Consider the following 16692-nt stretch of genomic DNA (forward strand, 5'->3'; position numbering starts at 1 on the left):
CAGCTATCACGTCTCTCTCTTTGAAGGGAACAAACCGCACGCGGGCTGCGATCGATCACTATTTTTACCATACATTATGTGCAAACAGCTTCGTGAATATCAACCCAGTATTTTTTGCCTTGCTGCCCATCAGGAAACGAATTATAAAACGGATCTAAAACGATAAGCCAGCTTCCACAGCTAAATGATGCACTAAAGCACGAAAACATTTCCTATCTGCCACTGTTTTCTACTTTAACCAGAGACAGGTGCTGCTGAAAAAATTTTACTTTCAAATAAACTAAATCTAACACTCAAAGTAAATACTTCACTTGGGAATTGAACTTTTAAAAATCTAGTCTATTATTTAGGAGAGGAGAAGTTTCGTTAGTTTTCGCACTTGACGAAGACGACGGCCGATATTTGTGCTGATGTATTTGTTACTTAGAGAAAGGCTGATTTTGGCTAGCTTAGCGAGTGAGGCCAAAGTCACACAAGCGTTTATAGCCGCGTGTACAACAACTCTATTTAGGTCGTCAAACTTTTAAAAAGGTCTAAAGGATAGAGGTGGCGTTGGGCCAGCCCAAATATGGCCCATATTCGACGCGGGATGCAAGCGGCCAAAAAGTTATAAAATATCTTTTTTTTTCTGTGGTAAATGCAATAGGAATGACAAATGTAAGGCATGTGCTCATTTCGCGCTATTTTTATCTTTGAGTAAACATTTTATTTTTAAGTAAAAAGAGGTTTGCTAACACCAAGACATTCGCAAGCGCGTGAATAGTTTGTAGGCTTCTCATCTTTCTTTCTTTTTTTTTTACATTGAAAAAAAAAAAAAATGGCGGATACGCCTGCCTATGCGGTTAGTTTAAACATGTGATGGCGACGGCGGTACAGCGCGCTGGTGTAGCAGAGAAACCCCGGGCGAGCACATCCTTGCACCTGGCGGAGCGCCCTGCAAGTCGCCGGAGAAATGCGAGCTTCACGGGACAGGTTCCCCAACCTCCGTCACAGGCAGCTCGGAACTTGTTTCGGCAACTCTCCACCAGGTGCAAACGTCGTCTGCATGGAGCTACTTTGAACGATGGTACCTAGTGTGCAGTGTGCTTGCGAAGCTCAGGATTTCGCCAAGGTAATTTTAAGAGCTTAGACTGCTTATTTGGACAAAAAAAAATTTGAGTGCAGTTGGCCTTTAATGCCGAGACATGTGCATTTAAAAATATTGGAGTTGATTTCCCGTGAGTTTTCACTATTCATTTACGACTTGTAGTGCCATTCACACACCTCCGGAGAAAACATAACCCTAAATGAAGAGGCCCACACAAGGGGCACCCTATTAGGTGCCTTCTGTCCCTTCTGTAGTCCGAGAGCTTTGGCGTGCGGCACCCCATCTCTGACGCTGAGGTTCAGGGCGTGAGGACCGCTTGACCTTCTTGCTAGCCGAGCTCTTGGCCAGCAGGCACTCTACCTGGTCCCCGGTTGACCCCAGAGCGACGCCTGGCAATGCTTGTGGGCTGGACCTTGACGGTACAGCCGCACCTCCGGGCGCTGGTGAAGCCTGCCTTCATGGGCAGGCTCCTTCCTGGGGCTCCTTTCTGATCTTGTGCATCTGCCGCAGCAGCTGCTGAAGGGCAGTGGCATAATATGGGTTGCCAGCAGCTAGGGAAGGCTGGCGCCACCACTCCTCGTAGATCTTTTGCAGCTCCGCAGTGTCCTACGAAAAATTTGTTCAGGATATACCACAGATTTACTCAAAATTTGTTGCATCTCCTATCTTTACTATTGTCTTCTTTGCACTGCTGAAGTAATAAGGGTGTTCCGTAGGTATTCAACTATGGGCCTACCGGGAAACCCATTAGGGCAGAAAAATGTTCACAGAACTCACCTTCCCCTGCCAAGCTTAGATAACCACTTTGGACCAGAGAATACTACGCAGGTATTTACAGATTAGTTTCACAAACATTAATGCATTCATTGAACTAAAATAAAACACAAGAAAAAGCTTTGTTTAGTGCCATGTTCAGTTACATAATAATGACTGATTGATTGATTGACTGCAAGGTTTAAAGTACCGAAACTACACCTTGCTTATGAGGCGCGCTGTAGTGGAGACAGCTGGGGTTTAATTTTGGTCACCTAGGAACAGCTAGGAAGAGTTAACGTGCGCCGAAATCTCGACACACAGACTCTTTCGCTTTTCACTTCTATCAGGAAAATTGCTACCGCAGCCGGTATCGAATCCATGTCCTTGGGCTCAGCAGCACAACACCATAGTCACTTTAGTCTCACAGAACCCAAGCAACGCCTCTTCAAAATCCCAGGGTTCCTCAAAGCCTTACTTGAGAGCCCCTGACCTAGCGCTTTCGCAAGGCACCTTTTTATTCACAGGGCCTTAGTGGCATACAAGGACTATTCAGCGAAACACACAGAAAAAACATTAAGACCAGAATGTAAAATTTTACATCTCAAAAACTTGCACTGTGCAACTGACTACGTATCTAATGGTATGAGATTGGATCCTGGCAGAGTGTGTTTAACACTTCTTCTTTTAAGCTGGGCTGAAGACTGTCCCACCTGGTGGGGGCCCCTAACACCAGCACAGTGCTGTTTAATGAAAGTTTATTCCTCCTCCTCTTAGCACCCTCCCTATGTCAGAAAGGGCCTCGGAAGACATACGACAGCCAGCATACAAAATTTCACACTAGCTGTGACATATGAATACTACTTCATTCTTGCTCCCCTTTACATGCATTGGAAAAACTTGTTCGTCTTGCTTCTGCTATGATGCTACGCAGTCATGTTGGATTGCCTTAATTTTTGGAGTGTCTTTTTTGGCATCCTGTAGCCTTCTTCTACTTAGCTCCTGCAATTGTACCTTCGTAAAAATAAATTTTACTACAAGAGACCCCTGAAAAAATGCATGCACGTGGTTATAAAATAGGTAGCTCTTGCCAAAAGTGGAGTGTGTTGCTGAGAAACAGATCTTGTTCAAGTGTGTAGTTGCTACCTAGGTGTCCAGTAACTGGAGTAAGGGTCACAATTATTAGGCTTTGCTAAAATAAATGCACGAGCACAAGCCACACCTCAACACCTCACGTTGGTGACTGCTTCCAGTTGAGCCCTGGGCCTCCAGCTGTGGCTCGGTATCCATAGGCAGCTGCTGCTGTTCAGGCTCTGCTGCCACCGGTTGGCCTTGCCCTGTGGGTGTGCTGGTGCTGGCTTCTTGGGAGTTGTCCTGTGTTTGCTTTCCCAGTCAAGCTTCCTGAATGCCCCCTCCAGACATGCTGTAAACAGTTAGGAATAGTGAAAACTGACTGTGAATCAGATCGAATATTCTCAAATACGAATAGTAGAAACCAACCGCGAATTACATATATTCGAATGTAAATGGCAAAAGATTACTGCAAATGAATTATTTTCAAATGTGAATAGTGAAAATTCACTTCACATTGAATTTGATTCAAATTGCGCATTGCTCCCACGCCAGGCTGCTGTTAGCTGTGCCACGTATAAAGATGTATTATGAGCTGCACTGTTGTGGCGAATACCACACGCCCATTTATTCCTTCTAAGTGGAACAAAAATAGTAGAGCGAAGGTATGTACTGAGACATACGAATGTCTGGGCCATAATTTAAAAGTAGTTTTACAAGCACAGGCTTTCAGTCAGGCTGTGCCATCTTCATTAGGACAGGTGCATCAGACAAGTCTAGTTAAGTGCGCCATGGCTGTGCATGTGCTCATCGCTGCCTTTCTCCCGAATTAGAGAATTCAACACTGCAGAACAGAGTTTCTGCGATAGCTTTCCGTCTACACTGCATGATAGCTTGCTTGAAGCTGAAAATTAAACTGAGAGAGATACCATGTTTGCATAAACGTTGGCACAGGTCACATAAAAGTAGCAATATATGGAGTGTGCTGGGGTACATAGCTACTTACAATGTTCAACGTGATTTGGTGCTCTTCTGTCCAGCTTAGTGAGGGGGCTCACTCCTTCGTCGCCATACTGCCCTCTCCGCCACCCGCAGAACCAGTGGTAGACGGTGCTGACTGGGGGATTTACAGCGCTGCTAGCGAGCAGGCCCTCACCGTCCTCCTGCCTTGCCAGCTTCGTTTTATGAGGAGCTAGTGCGGCTGCTGGGGTCGTATCATCTTGAAAGTAGCGGAAGAATGCGGCACTTTTGTCCGATGTGGGTTTTAAAAGGCGAAGCCCATCGGCGCAGTCGAGCCCGTGGTTGAGCACCTCATGCAGCTTGATGACAGCAGTCGGCGAGACTGGCCAGTTGAGGAATGGGTCGTTCTGCTGAGTTGCTTTTGTGACTTCCTAATTTTGACATCTACAAATGCTTAGCAGTAGTAGAATGCTTTCCGGCAGTTTCGTTCAAGCTTCTGTGCTGACACCTTCACTCCTTGTGGAACACAAACCTGTAAAAAGAGAATATCACAAATTATCTCAATTCTCAAAATATTATTTAAAGCTTGATATACAATGACTAACCTGCAATATATTTTTTTACTTAAATTACAATTTTATGAAACACAAACGTGTTAAACGGTAATATTATGAATTATTTTAGTTGTGAGAATATTATTGAGAACCAGATATGCAATCTGTAACCTGCAAATGTTTTTTTTACTTCAATTACCCACTTCATCTGACAAAAAGTTTCACAATCAGACAACTAAGAAATGCTGAAGTTCCAAGGTGATGCGCATACTGTATTAAAGATGTGCCTCCAAGTCATGTTCTGATCTACTTCGCGGAAAAAGAAATTGTACAGGTTTAGCACTCGCCTTTCACTTAATTTTCCCATGTATGAAAAATGGCGTTTTAGGAAAATTTGTGTTGGTACCAAGCAAAAAAAAAAAAAAAACTTGCTCAATCGCTCACGAAATCGAAGCGGAACAGTTGCATGTTATGCTCTTGCATATAACACAATTCTCTTCAAAATAGGACAGTTATATGCTTCCCACATTTCGGTTACGTTTAAATCCACTGAAGACGTAATAACACGACACGTTTAAAGCCTCTTTTAAAGCATTTTCAGTTGGTCTTTTTTTCCTCCTCAGCAAGGGGTGCCCCTTTATAGACCGAAGGGGGCAGGAGATAATTGGCTAAAAATCATTCATCTGTGAAAATGTTAAAAGCATGACACACATGCTTGACTCTTTTTGCTCGGACCATACTATGAAGCGTTATTTGTTTGTGAATTAGAATTAATTACATCACACATTATTCTGATATTGTTTAATCTTACGTAAGGAAAAATAAATTAATTTGAACATGAAGTTAAATGCGGATTGTTTTTGCACGGGTGCTTCAAATCGTGGTCAAAAAATCCCAGCCCAACTCGATGTAGTGTAATTTAAACTATATGTTCTTTCACCTCGGCCAAGAGAACATACAACGAAGTTCAGCTGTTCTTCCCTTTGAAATTGAGCGTGAAAGACGGCGGCATCGATGATTGACCCGTGGCGTTGTTCAGCGTGACGGAAGCAAGTGTGATCAGTAGTAACCAGATTTTTAAGCCACCGCTACTGTAATAAATGCGTAGCAAAAAAAAAAAAAAAAAACTCGCTGGTGTAGCTTCGCAACTGCAACTGATCAGTCTGTCTTGATTTTACCAGGTCGGGTAGGGGGGTGATATGGCAACGCCTCCGAGGACCTTGCCTGAATAAATAAAGACACTGCCGAAGAGCATCTATGGTACAGTGGTGATCTCGCTAAGGGTGAACACGGGAGCGCGTGGCCGCCGGTAGTATCAGCGCAGCCTACCGTGCCCAGCGCGAACCATGACGCATGCGCTGTGCGTGCCGTGCGATATTTTGCTTTCAGCGCGCGCATCGCGTCATCGGAGCGGCTGCTCGCCGTCTGCTATGTTCCGTATCGTCTGCTAATGGTACTTTGGTTTGATCCGCGATTCCTGGATTCTTGCATGAAAACGCCCCAATATAAAAAGGTAAAGGGTGATATTTTTCTCCGTATATTGAATGAAAGTCGCAGCGCCTGCGCCACCTTTGAGCGGCCACCTTCAAAGCCTTGAATGCGTGCTTCTATGTGCATTTAAAAGACTTTTGTAAGCACTTGCAAAAATAAAGTGCTGTTAAAATCTGCGTGATCTTTTGATTCAGTCTGTTTGAAACAAGTGGACGAGTTACGCTGCTGTGCCGAAACCATTGTATTGGAGCTAAAGGACGAATTACCGCTCACACGGAAACATCTTTTATGTGGATTCTAGTTTCCACTCATTCATACAGTGGCTGACAGCTCCACCGCTACACGCGCGATAAACATATATAGCAGACGACGCGCAGACGCTCCGATGACGCTGTGCGCGCGCTGAAAGCATAGTCTCGCTCGGCACGCACAGCGCATGCGTGATGGTTCGCGCTGGGCACGGTAGGCTGCTCTGATAGTACAGGCGGCCAAGCGCTCCCGTGTTCACCATTAGTGAGATCACCACTGTACCTCGTTGGGTTGGGGGCTCCCAGTCGACGATCCACGACGCACGGTCGCACGGTTGCCTCGCCGTAGTAGTCAGCCATGCGTACGCATCCCCGCACGAAGCACGTCCACGTTATCGACGCTGGCTTTGCAGTCTAACTAGAAAGGTTGGTCGCGCCCGCGCACGTCACAACGGCTGAAGAAATTAACTGCTACTTCGCCGTCGAACTAGAAAAAAACCGTAAAATTGCAGCAAACTCTACGCCACTGATGCTGCTGGTGCCGTGAACGAGCCCTAAACAAGAGCAGAGGAGTGCGGAGTACGTTTACTGCTTTGTTCGCACGCCGGCAGAACCAGCCTAAACATCAAATAGCAGGGAAGGAGTGCGGAGTACGTTTGGTGCTTTGTTCGAACTTCGCACACCGCAACGTTTTTATGGCGCAAGGTTTGTTTTGCATTCAACAGGTGGCGCACCGCAAACGCGCAATTTTTAAATTGTAAGCCGCGGCATTCGCGCTCACGTCTCCGGCTACGGATGAGATTTCTTTTTCTTGGAATGCATTTTTAGCATTTCTGCGCGTACTGTAGCACGATATCACGTTACTGTGATCGCCTACAGCATCAGCAACCATGCTTAAAATAAGACATATTCCCGCTGCATTTTTTATTCAGTGACAAAAAAGTAAATTCTCAACAAGAAAAGTGGGGGGAGGGTTCATTATGAGAGTAAATACAGTAGCTCTCATTTTAAGCACAAAAAACTACACTGAACTTTTTCATGTTTCGACACTTTTTGCACCTCAAAGGTTGCTGCTATGCTTAAAAAGAGAGAAAGAGGAAGTAAATCTACTGGGATGCACAAGCGACATAGCACAGGAGCATAGTTCAGTACATCTGCCCAGGAGGGACCTAATGGTTTTACGGTACACTATAGACGCCTAAAGAGACACTAAAGTGCAAAAGCAAGTTGGCCAGCATCGGTAATTGCAGTGTTGTGAATACAAATAATATGAGACTTGCAGCAGCAGTACTTTATTAGTGCTTGAAAATTCGCAAAGCGTCCTGAAAACAGGCACGGCTGCCCTGTACATTGTTCTGCAGACAACTTGTGGCATCACTGATTGCGAATGGCAAGACAAGACTGGTGGAACTAGTCGAAGTGTTCTTCTGAAGCAAACACTGATGCAGGGTTATGCAAGTTTAAAATGAGTGTGTGCGCGTATGCAAGTTTAAAATGAGTGTGTGCAAGAACTTTTCCTGGTTATGAGCATTTTAAAAGACACAAACATCAGCCAGTAAACATAAAATATGATGCCTCATCCCAGGCTTTCTTGCAATGTCGATTTCGTGGGAATGTTTTGCCTCGCCTAGAAACACAGCCACAAAAATACATGCATGTGGGTGCACTAGAGACTGTAGTACTGTACCTAGCTAGTGACATACAGATAAAGCAGCCAGTGGAAACAGGAAAATTAGCACAATCAACACGAAGCAGGACGGCTTTCAAATGCTTTGATCAATGGCGCATGCATATTCAGCAGCTTTTCATAGGTGAGTAGCGCCTGCAGGCGTTTCTGGGGAAACATGGTCAAGTAGCGCGGTAAAGACGGGACAAAAGTAGAGAACACACAGGACTAGCGCTAGACATCAACTGAAATTTTTACTACACACATCAAAAGATATACAGGAAGGGCGCATGCGTGAACACGCTCAAAGCACAAAGAAAAAAGACAAGGTCAAGTGGTGCATTTTGTTACGCACGTGGCAAGTTCGCATCCAGATAATCTATTTCTTTTTTTGATGAACTAATAGAAGCCGTGCTTACACACTTTTCACCGGCTTTCATGATGCACCACGCTTCAAACAATTCACGGCTGGCTTGGTCCTTAAAACAGCACAATGTTACTGTCTTCTCGTAAATTGGAACACAGTGTGGAACGCACGGGCAGCGGCGGCAATGGTCAGCTAAACGGCCCCCCGCAGCGAGCGCTTGAACAGCTGTACGGTGCTCCCAGAGCCTGTCATTTATGCACCTACCAGTCTGCCCAATATAGCATTTTCCACCAGATAGAGGCACTTCGTATACAACACCTTGCTTGCAACCAACAAACAGCGTGGCATGCCTCTTCTTCGGTTACCCTTCTTCTCGCCATTCACAGCAGAGCACATTCGTGCTAGTTTTTCTGGGGCGGAGAACACAACGTCGGCACCACATTTATCCCGCCACCTTTTTAAGGCGGTTGGAGAAATTGTGCACGTAAGGGACGACTACAGGCCTCCTTTCTTTGCGAAGTTCATCTCGCCCTTGACGCCGTGCCCCTGACTTGACGTCACGCAATTCGCCCCGAGCGCGAACACAGTCGGCCCCTGGCGGCGGTGGGACGAATCGCTCCTAGTGTGGATGGCGCTCTCGCGTCGTCTGCTTTTTCACGTTGCGTGCGGCGCAAGACGCGTGCTGCACACGACAAAACAACCAATATGTGTGCTCGTTGGGCAGTAAGCAATGGCATAGTAACCTTTGCGTGCTCGTTTCCTCTAGAAACGCAACAATCAGCGGCCGTTGCGGGTTAATGCGCTGGTTTAATTCCACGAAACATCTTCGCTGTGGTCACCGCTTGAGTGTGAAACGTGTTATAAACATTGCTTCCACACATTTCACTTTTCTTATTGTTGAGTGCAGTCGTCTGCCATTTCGAGAACGTCGAAGGGTGCTTTTTGAAGGTGGCGTGGTGATTATTTAAAGGATAAAAGTTTAGTACGCGAAACGGGTAAGAAGCGACAAGACCTGTGCATACGCGTGCAAATTCCACACCCTTGTAAAATTGCGCTGTGTCCTTATAGAAAGAAACAAACAAAAACATTTACACTGCACACGACCCGTGCGCTATCGCCCATACATTACCGGACACGTATTTTACACCCGCAAGCGTCTGTGTGATCGTGTCCTTCCCGTACCTTTTCTAAAATAAATACCATTTTTGGACAGTCGTTGGTTATACTCAGGAGGAGGAATAAGCATTTATTCAACTGTATCGATTTGCTAATTTTACGTATTATTTAAATACGTTTCTATGGATGCGCAAGAGTATTTAGGGGGAATGTTTCAGTAAAATTAAGCAGTTGTGAGTTTGCGTCAGTCATGTGGCATTTTGTGTGTCATTTTCATATATATCCTTTTCAAATCCGACATGAATCACCTTGTCCAGAAACATGTCTCACTCAGCATAACCAAATGCCTAATTTGGTCACGTCTTAACCTCTTAAGGTGGACCTAAGTTTAAAGAAAGAGGAGAAAACTCGTAATATATAATGCACGTTGTTGCCCACATGTGTGGGGGGTGTGTGCCATGACTCGCTGTTTTTTTTTTTCCCACAATGCTTGCTTTCAATACAATTTTGAAAAAGGCGTCCCACAATTCCTGGACAATCTCGGACCAAGGGGGGGTTAATCATTTTGGAAAATACCTGTGCTGCTTTTTCACCGCTGCAGAACACGACGCCTAGTGTAGTTTCGATTGTAAATAATACTTATAACCATAGTTTGGCTTTTCGCGCGCGTTACATGCGTTCTCTTCTCGCTGCTCTTGCAACGTTGGCAGGACCCCCCCCCCCCTCACCCTTCCCGAAAAAAATGAAATGCGCAGAATTTCATTTTTTAAACAATCCTCAAGAATTAAATGCCAAGACAAAGGCGATATTCAGTTTACAAAACAGAGTAGTTACCGGGAACCCGTTACGCTGATTTGCAACGAGAAATAAAAAGGAAATGTTTTACAACATCTGCAACAGCACAACTTCATTTATTGCCGTCTTTAGGGTTCGTAAGCAACCTTATACGCAAGAATGCAAACACATCTCGCTGTTGCAGGCACCTGTTAGATTTTAAAAGGAACGCAAATCGTCAACAGAGCAGCCGTCACAGAAAATTTGTGCTCACTGTGAGGTCCCAGAAGCTTTGCACACTGTAAGCCTGCTTGTCACTTTGCGAAAACCTAGTTAAACATAAGATGTTGATTGTACTGCGTGCGTTGATAATTCAATTCGGAAGTTCACTTGCGACGAAAGCCGTAAATAAGTGATCCGAAACCGTTATTCATCAAACCTTCCTTCACAGTCACTAAAATTTCATTTAAAAGACCCGTTAGAGCGGTTACATTTATATCTCTGCGCTGATCAAAATTCAGTAATTTTATGTTGCTTTTTGAACACAAAAAATATCGTAAGCTCTTAGAAGGAATTTCGGGGCAGTTAAGTAGTGTTACCATTTCAGAGCATCCCACAAATGCAAGAATGCGTCATGCTACCAGTGAAAGCGATTGAGATTGCCGTTGTAAACTGAATTTCAGAGATCGAGGCTTCCTGATTTGTTTCTATTTATGCTTTTATTGAAGGCTCAAAGCCATAGTCTGGAAAGATCGAGCTTGCTACGAGCCACAGCGTACAAGTTCATTGTCACAATTACGGCCATTCTGAGATTCCCGATGAGTCGTCGCGTTTTTTGGCGTAATAATGAAAACTGACTGCCACTTCCATGCTATACATTGAACGTTGAGTAACCGAACTATAGCATACCACTCTTGTTTGCACCTGTCGTGCGCACATACGGCGAGAAAAAGGCACGAAGCGCGCCCACAGTATGCATTCTTATGGGCCGCTCAGCGGAGCATCCACACTAGCAGCGCGACGCTGTCGCCACCTACATGTCGAGCTCGCGGCGAATAGGCTTTCAACCACTGCTGCTATTACTTCCCGAGGGAAGCCGGCATCTTTCAAACGTGCAACTTGGTGCTGAACACTATCGGCGACTTGGTGCTGACAAGACTTCTCGAGGGCACCGCGAAGACAGCTAACGCCAATACCCCTTTTCACTATCTTCGAATGCGCTGAACGATAATCCAAAATTGCCTTTTTTGACCGTGGCTGATACGCCCAACACACGCGTGTTCCACAGAAATTAAAACACACATCGAGGAACTGCAAGGACCCATCATTTGGTAATTCATGAGTGAATTCCAAGCCGTCAGAGCACTCCAGAAATGTTTTCTTAACTGTCTTGACTAAAAGGTTTACTTCTTCTGGCTTCACCGACCTAGTAACAATCATGTAATCATCGACATATCTAAATATCTTTGCTGTTTTAGCCGTGTCAATATATGCCTCAATGCTGCAGCGCCAGACAAACGTCTTCAAATTTTCCTTCTTCCCACACACCATATCCGACTGGAATAATCTGCCTGTATCTGTTGTCTGCAACATTGATGGGATTGAACATATTGAAAATTGAGACAGTATGTTTTTACAAGTTACTGTATTTTACCCTGTGTTGTCGGTTTGTTTATATTTGAGTGATTCCTGCTTGGGTCCTGTGTGGGGCCTGCAGTATGTCATAAATAAATAAATAAATAAGCTGGTCCGCAGCAACACATGCAATGTACACTTAACTCTTAAGCCAAATACAGCCACCATAGCACATTGTTTTCACCTGTTTTGCAATTCACACAGTGAGAGCAGAACTGCTTAAATATGCTCCTTCTGGAAGCGTCTTTTGGGAAACTGGTCATTAGGAATGCAATAGTCATCACTTCAAAGGCTCTGTGACAAGCTTAATAACACCCACGCTTTGCAATTGGTCAGCTGTACACTGAATTTGCACACCAGACACTTTCCTAAGCGGTCGCCAGCGACAAAGAAAAAGGGGGGTGGGGGGTCACACGAGATTTGAACCCTGGAACAACACATTTAGCAACGGAAGCGCACACCAAAGGGTCATCCTGTCTGACTGAGGAAATCGTCCGAGCAGTAGTAAATCATTGAAGGACTCAGGCTAGTTATCATTGCGCCTGCCGACACTTTAGCGAGTTACAACTGCCGTTTCGTCAGCACGGAACGCTAGTGAAGAAACAAAAAAGAACGAAAGCAACATGGTCGTTTGCGCTATCACAGAAAAACATCGGGGCACAAAATGCAATTTCCGGGCCAAAGGTTGAGCCGATCACATGTAGGGTGAACGGTAGATCTACGTTTGAGAAACAGCCGCTCCAACTACGCGGCGACTGGCGAACGGTTGAGGCACTTCGAAATCTACAGCGCCGGCCAACACCCGAGAACGCGAAATCACGCACAGAGGCACGGTTGAAGCACTTCACGTAAGAGCATGAGGAGAGGATACAGTAGAGCGCACACCCGCACACTGCGTATCCAAACAGTTGCCGCTTCACGTAAGAGAACGCGAAATATCCAACACAGGCACGGTTGAAGCACTCGTAACTTCGCTAGAATACGAAGGATTAAGCGTTAAATCCAAAGCGCGGCCGTCGCAGAGAGCGAAATAAAACACGCCGATTGATACACTTGTCGCTTCACGGAAGTGCCCGAGCAGAGGCTAGCGCAGAGCGCACACTTCTCCGGCGATATTCAACGCCGGCAGGGCGGTCCCAGAGCGCGGGGAGTGTGCACAACGGCGGAAAAGCCAAGCGCCCTTCGCCTTTCCCACTCGCACTCCTCCTTTTCTCCCTTTCGCGTCTGAGCGTCCGGGCAATTTATTTCACGCGTCCGGGACAAACCTTGACCGCGGCCTTGAACATACGACCCTTTCCACTATCTCTCCCTCTCTCCTTTCTCTCTGTTTTGTTTTTGTTGTTGTTGTTGCAATACAGGCTGAGCCCGACTGCATGCATCCTCTCCGTATTCGAAACATCTTCCCGTCATTCTCACAGTTTTCTGCAAATTTATATAAGAAATGTGTTCCAAATGTCTGTGACAGCAAAATCATGTTACTGTACTCTTATGAAGGCAAGTCCCGTTGCCGCTACGTAAGTACACATTCTTTGTTATTGTACTTACTGTGGATCTGACTCTTTATTTATACTATTTCTGCGCGCTTTGTGAGTTTAAATGTTTATATATATATATATATATATATATATATATATATATATATATATATATATATATATATATATATACACGATTTTATAATAATTTAATATTATAAATTTATATATCTAATCAATATATATATATATATATATATATATATTTTACCACTTTCTTATTTTCTACATTCTTTATCTTGACCTACTACATCCTCCCCTTTGCTTTCCGGGGTCTTCTTGACTGCCAATTCTTCTGTCTTATTTTCAACGAGCCCCTCATTTCCTATTCTGATCCGCTACATGCATAGCAAGGGCCTCTGTTCTGGCAGACTTTGTGCCATAGCTCTTTCGGGACCGCTCCATAGGCCTTCGATCACATATGATCGATGGTTTCGCGAGCCTGCAGAATACACATTTTCGCTCGATGCAACACCTAGCGACATCTAGGAGATAGTTTGAAAACTGGAGTTTTCTCTTTTGTGAAGGTTCGTTTTTTATCGCCAGGCGGCAACGCGTCAGATATTTTATTCTGACGGGCAGTAGTTTTAAATGTAAACAAACATGGCGTCATACTCGTGCGAGCGCGATAAGAAATCCGCCTCGTCTCGTCTCGCACATCTTCGCCTTCTACTGTGGATTTTAACGATGAGAGAGGCAGTGAAGAGTCGGAATGTGGCTTTAGAGATTGGATTTCAGCTCGAGTGAGGATTCGGGTGTCGATCAGCCTGAACATCAAATCGCGCTCAAAGGTGGGTGTTGGTTTCGGTTTCAATTGGCTCTGGAGTAAATATGTGCGCTCGAAATATGTTCTGGCTGGTTTGTATTTGTTCGCTAGGGTGTTAACTACCTATGGTGGTGATCTCCTGCCACCAGTGCAGAAACGGATGAAGTTTTCGCCGGGACGAGAGCCCGGCGTGTACCTGGGCAACGACGAGCCATGGCCTTAGTGCCAAAAAGATCACACACACAGAACAAAAAACCAGTTACACCTAGCCGCATCAAACTTTTGCGATGAAGAAACAAAGCATTGTGTTAGATTTTGTATATCCTGAAATAATTTTATTATGTTTTAATATTTTATATTTACGCTTTTTTCTATCTTTTTCTGTAGTTTTTTTACGAAGTTCTTACTTTCAGATTTTTTCATGGTTCTATCGCCAGTGTTGAAGTAAAACTTGGTATTGTATGTCAAAGAGCATATAATTAGCTGCATTTTGGTATATGCTAAGGCAGGATGGTGCCTTTGCTTTATGTAATAAAAAATTTGTACCGCGACCTCCCTTTTTCATCACTTTTTCCGGCGGTCCCGAAACAGATAGGGAGCTTAACAGGGTTCAACCCTGATCGACCACTCTCGACATGTCGTAGACGCTGGAGTCACGGCCCGGGGGTTAAAAAGAAGGTCCCCTTCACCCCGAGTTGTCCGAGTGGCGCTGGCTACCACCCCCAAGCGCAGTAAACAAAAACACCTGAACATAAATACCCCAGAAAGTGGAGGCTAAAGTAGCCACGCCGGTAGCGTAGTGGTTATCGCACCAGACCGGTATTCTGGAGGTCGTGGGTTCGGATCCCACCTGGCGGGCCTTTTTTGTGCACTTTCGTATTTTCCAAATTCTTTATCTTCAGCTACTACATCCTCCCCTTTGCTTTCCGAGGTCTTCTTGACTGCCAATCCTTCTGTCTTATTTGCAACGAGCCCCTCATGTCCTATTCTGACTCGCTATATATATATATATACATATATATATATATATATATATATATATATATATATATATATATATATATATACATATATATATATATATATATATATATATATATATATATATATATATATATATATATATATATATATATATATAGATTGCGAGAAGGGCTGTCTTTGGTTGCCGTAGCAAATAGTACAAAATGGGTATAGCTTCTAACAAAACTGTTTATTGGTCGACGTTTCGATCGGATGCCGATCTTTTTCAAGACAACATTTCGTATTTCTGTGCACGTATTTATAAGCTCGTCATCCAGGCCGCGGCGGCCGCTTTTCTGATGGAGGCGAAAAGCAAAAACGCCCGTGTGTACGAGATTTCGGCGCACGATAAAGATCCCCAGGTGGTCAAAATTAATCCGGAGCCCTCCACTACGGCGCGCCTCATCGCCTGCGTTGCGTCGGCGCGTTAAACCCCACAATCAATCAATAAGCTCGTCATCCAACGACGCCGAAAAAAGACAGAGGGGAGATTTGGGGAGAGAGGTAGCAACAAACACGCTCTCGGCGAGGTGAGGTGAAGGTTTGCAAAAAAGAGAGAGAGAGAGAGAAAAAAGACAAGAAAGAAAACGCAAAACACAAACAAACCTAAACATGCAGAAAAGAGAGAGGAGTACACAACTCTTTCAAAAAACATGTCCTCCATCATTCGTCAGCTTGTAGAACGAGTGACAGGTAGCGCCCGCTTCAGAGGGGGGCCGCTCTGCTTAAGAAACGAAAGCGCAAAGCAGTAACAGGGACGCTCTCACACCATCACTGGGAGGCACAGAATTCTAATGGTCACTGACCTTACCGGAAGAGTTTACAGGAAGCGGTCGCAGCCGCACACATATCTTAGTGACGCCAACCCTACAAAACAAACAGGCAGGCTCGTTAAGAGTGTAGGTACGATCTCCGCACTGTGGCTCAAAGCATGCACGATTCTGCCTACCGGCAGGACGGGCGAGTGCCATTCATCATTCTTAGCTCTATTCTTCTGCCCTGCCAGGGCAGCCGACAGGGTCGTCCCTGACCATGAACCAGGGAGAAGGGGCTTAACTAATCCCCTAACCGCACGCGGGAGTCGCGCGGGTCCTTTGTTGGAGTAAACGGCGGTGGGCGCCTCGATGTTGTTTGTGGCATATGCCGCCTGTGAGGACACCCCAGGAAGGGAATAAATAAAATAAGAATAGCTTGATTTCTTGTTTAAACAACACAGAAACTTACAATTTAGATAGGGGATTATTCTGCAGCCAGATTATCGACAGCATGTATAGACGACATAATGCCCGGGCTAACATTCATTCCTGCCTTTACGGTGTTGAATTTGTAAATAATGTAAGATTCACGTTGTTCGCGTTCTCTTGTAGTAGAAAATCCACTTTGTAAAAGTGTGACTCTGATGGAGTCGAACGGGTGGTTTTCGGAGTTAATATGTCGTGATAAGGGTAGATCCGGGAGTGAACGAACATGTGCGCGATGGTTGTTGAAGCGCATGCGGAATGCCGTGTCCGTCTGGCCAATGTATTGGATGCCACAAACACCGCACTCCAGAAGGTACACCACATTAGAAGAGTCGCAGTCGAGTGTCGCGTGAATTAGATGCTTGAAATTTGAGTTGGTGCTTTCTGCCACCGTGGTTGTCTGCA

The 16692-nt window shown here is 45.0% G+C and overlaps 1 protein-coding gene across 1 annotated transcript; it reads right to left on the reverse strand.

Moving 5' to 3' along the window:
- Positions 1-528: 528 nt before the first annotated feature.
- Positions 529-13008, reverse strand: LOC144165830 (uncharacterized). The gene is made up of 4 exons (XM_077695605.1): positions 12988-13008; positions 3918-4302; positions 3076-3263; positions 529-1693 (listed from the first exon to the last, which is right to left on the reverse strand). The coding sequence occupies exons 1-4, from the start codon at positions 13006-13008 to the stop codon at positions 1544-1546; spliced, it is 744 nt and encodes a 247-aa protein (XP_077551731.1). The 3' UTR covers positions 529-1543.
- Positions 13009-16692: the final 3684 nt, after the last annotated feature.

The sequence above is a fragment of the Haemaphysalis longicornis genome, unplaced genomic scaffold, assembly GCF_048455015.1.
Source record: "Haemaphysalis longicornis isolate Haplotype H1 unplaced genomic scaffold, Haemaphysalis longicornis Haplotype H1 scaffold_15, whole genome shotgun sequence".
In the NCBI taxonomy this organism is placed as follows: domain Eukaryota; kingdom Metazoa; phylum Arthropoda; class Arachnida; order Ixodida; family Ixodidae; genus Haemaphysalis; species Haemaphysalis longicornis.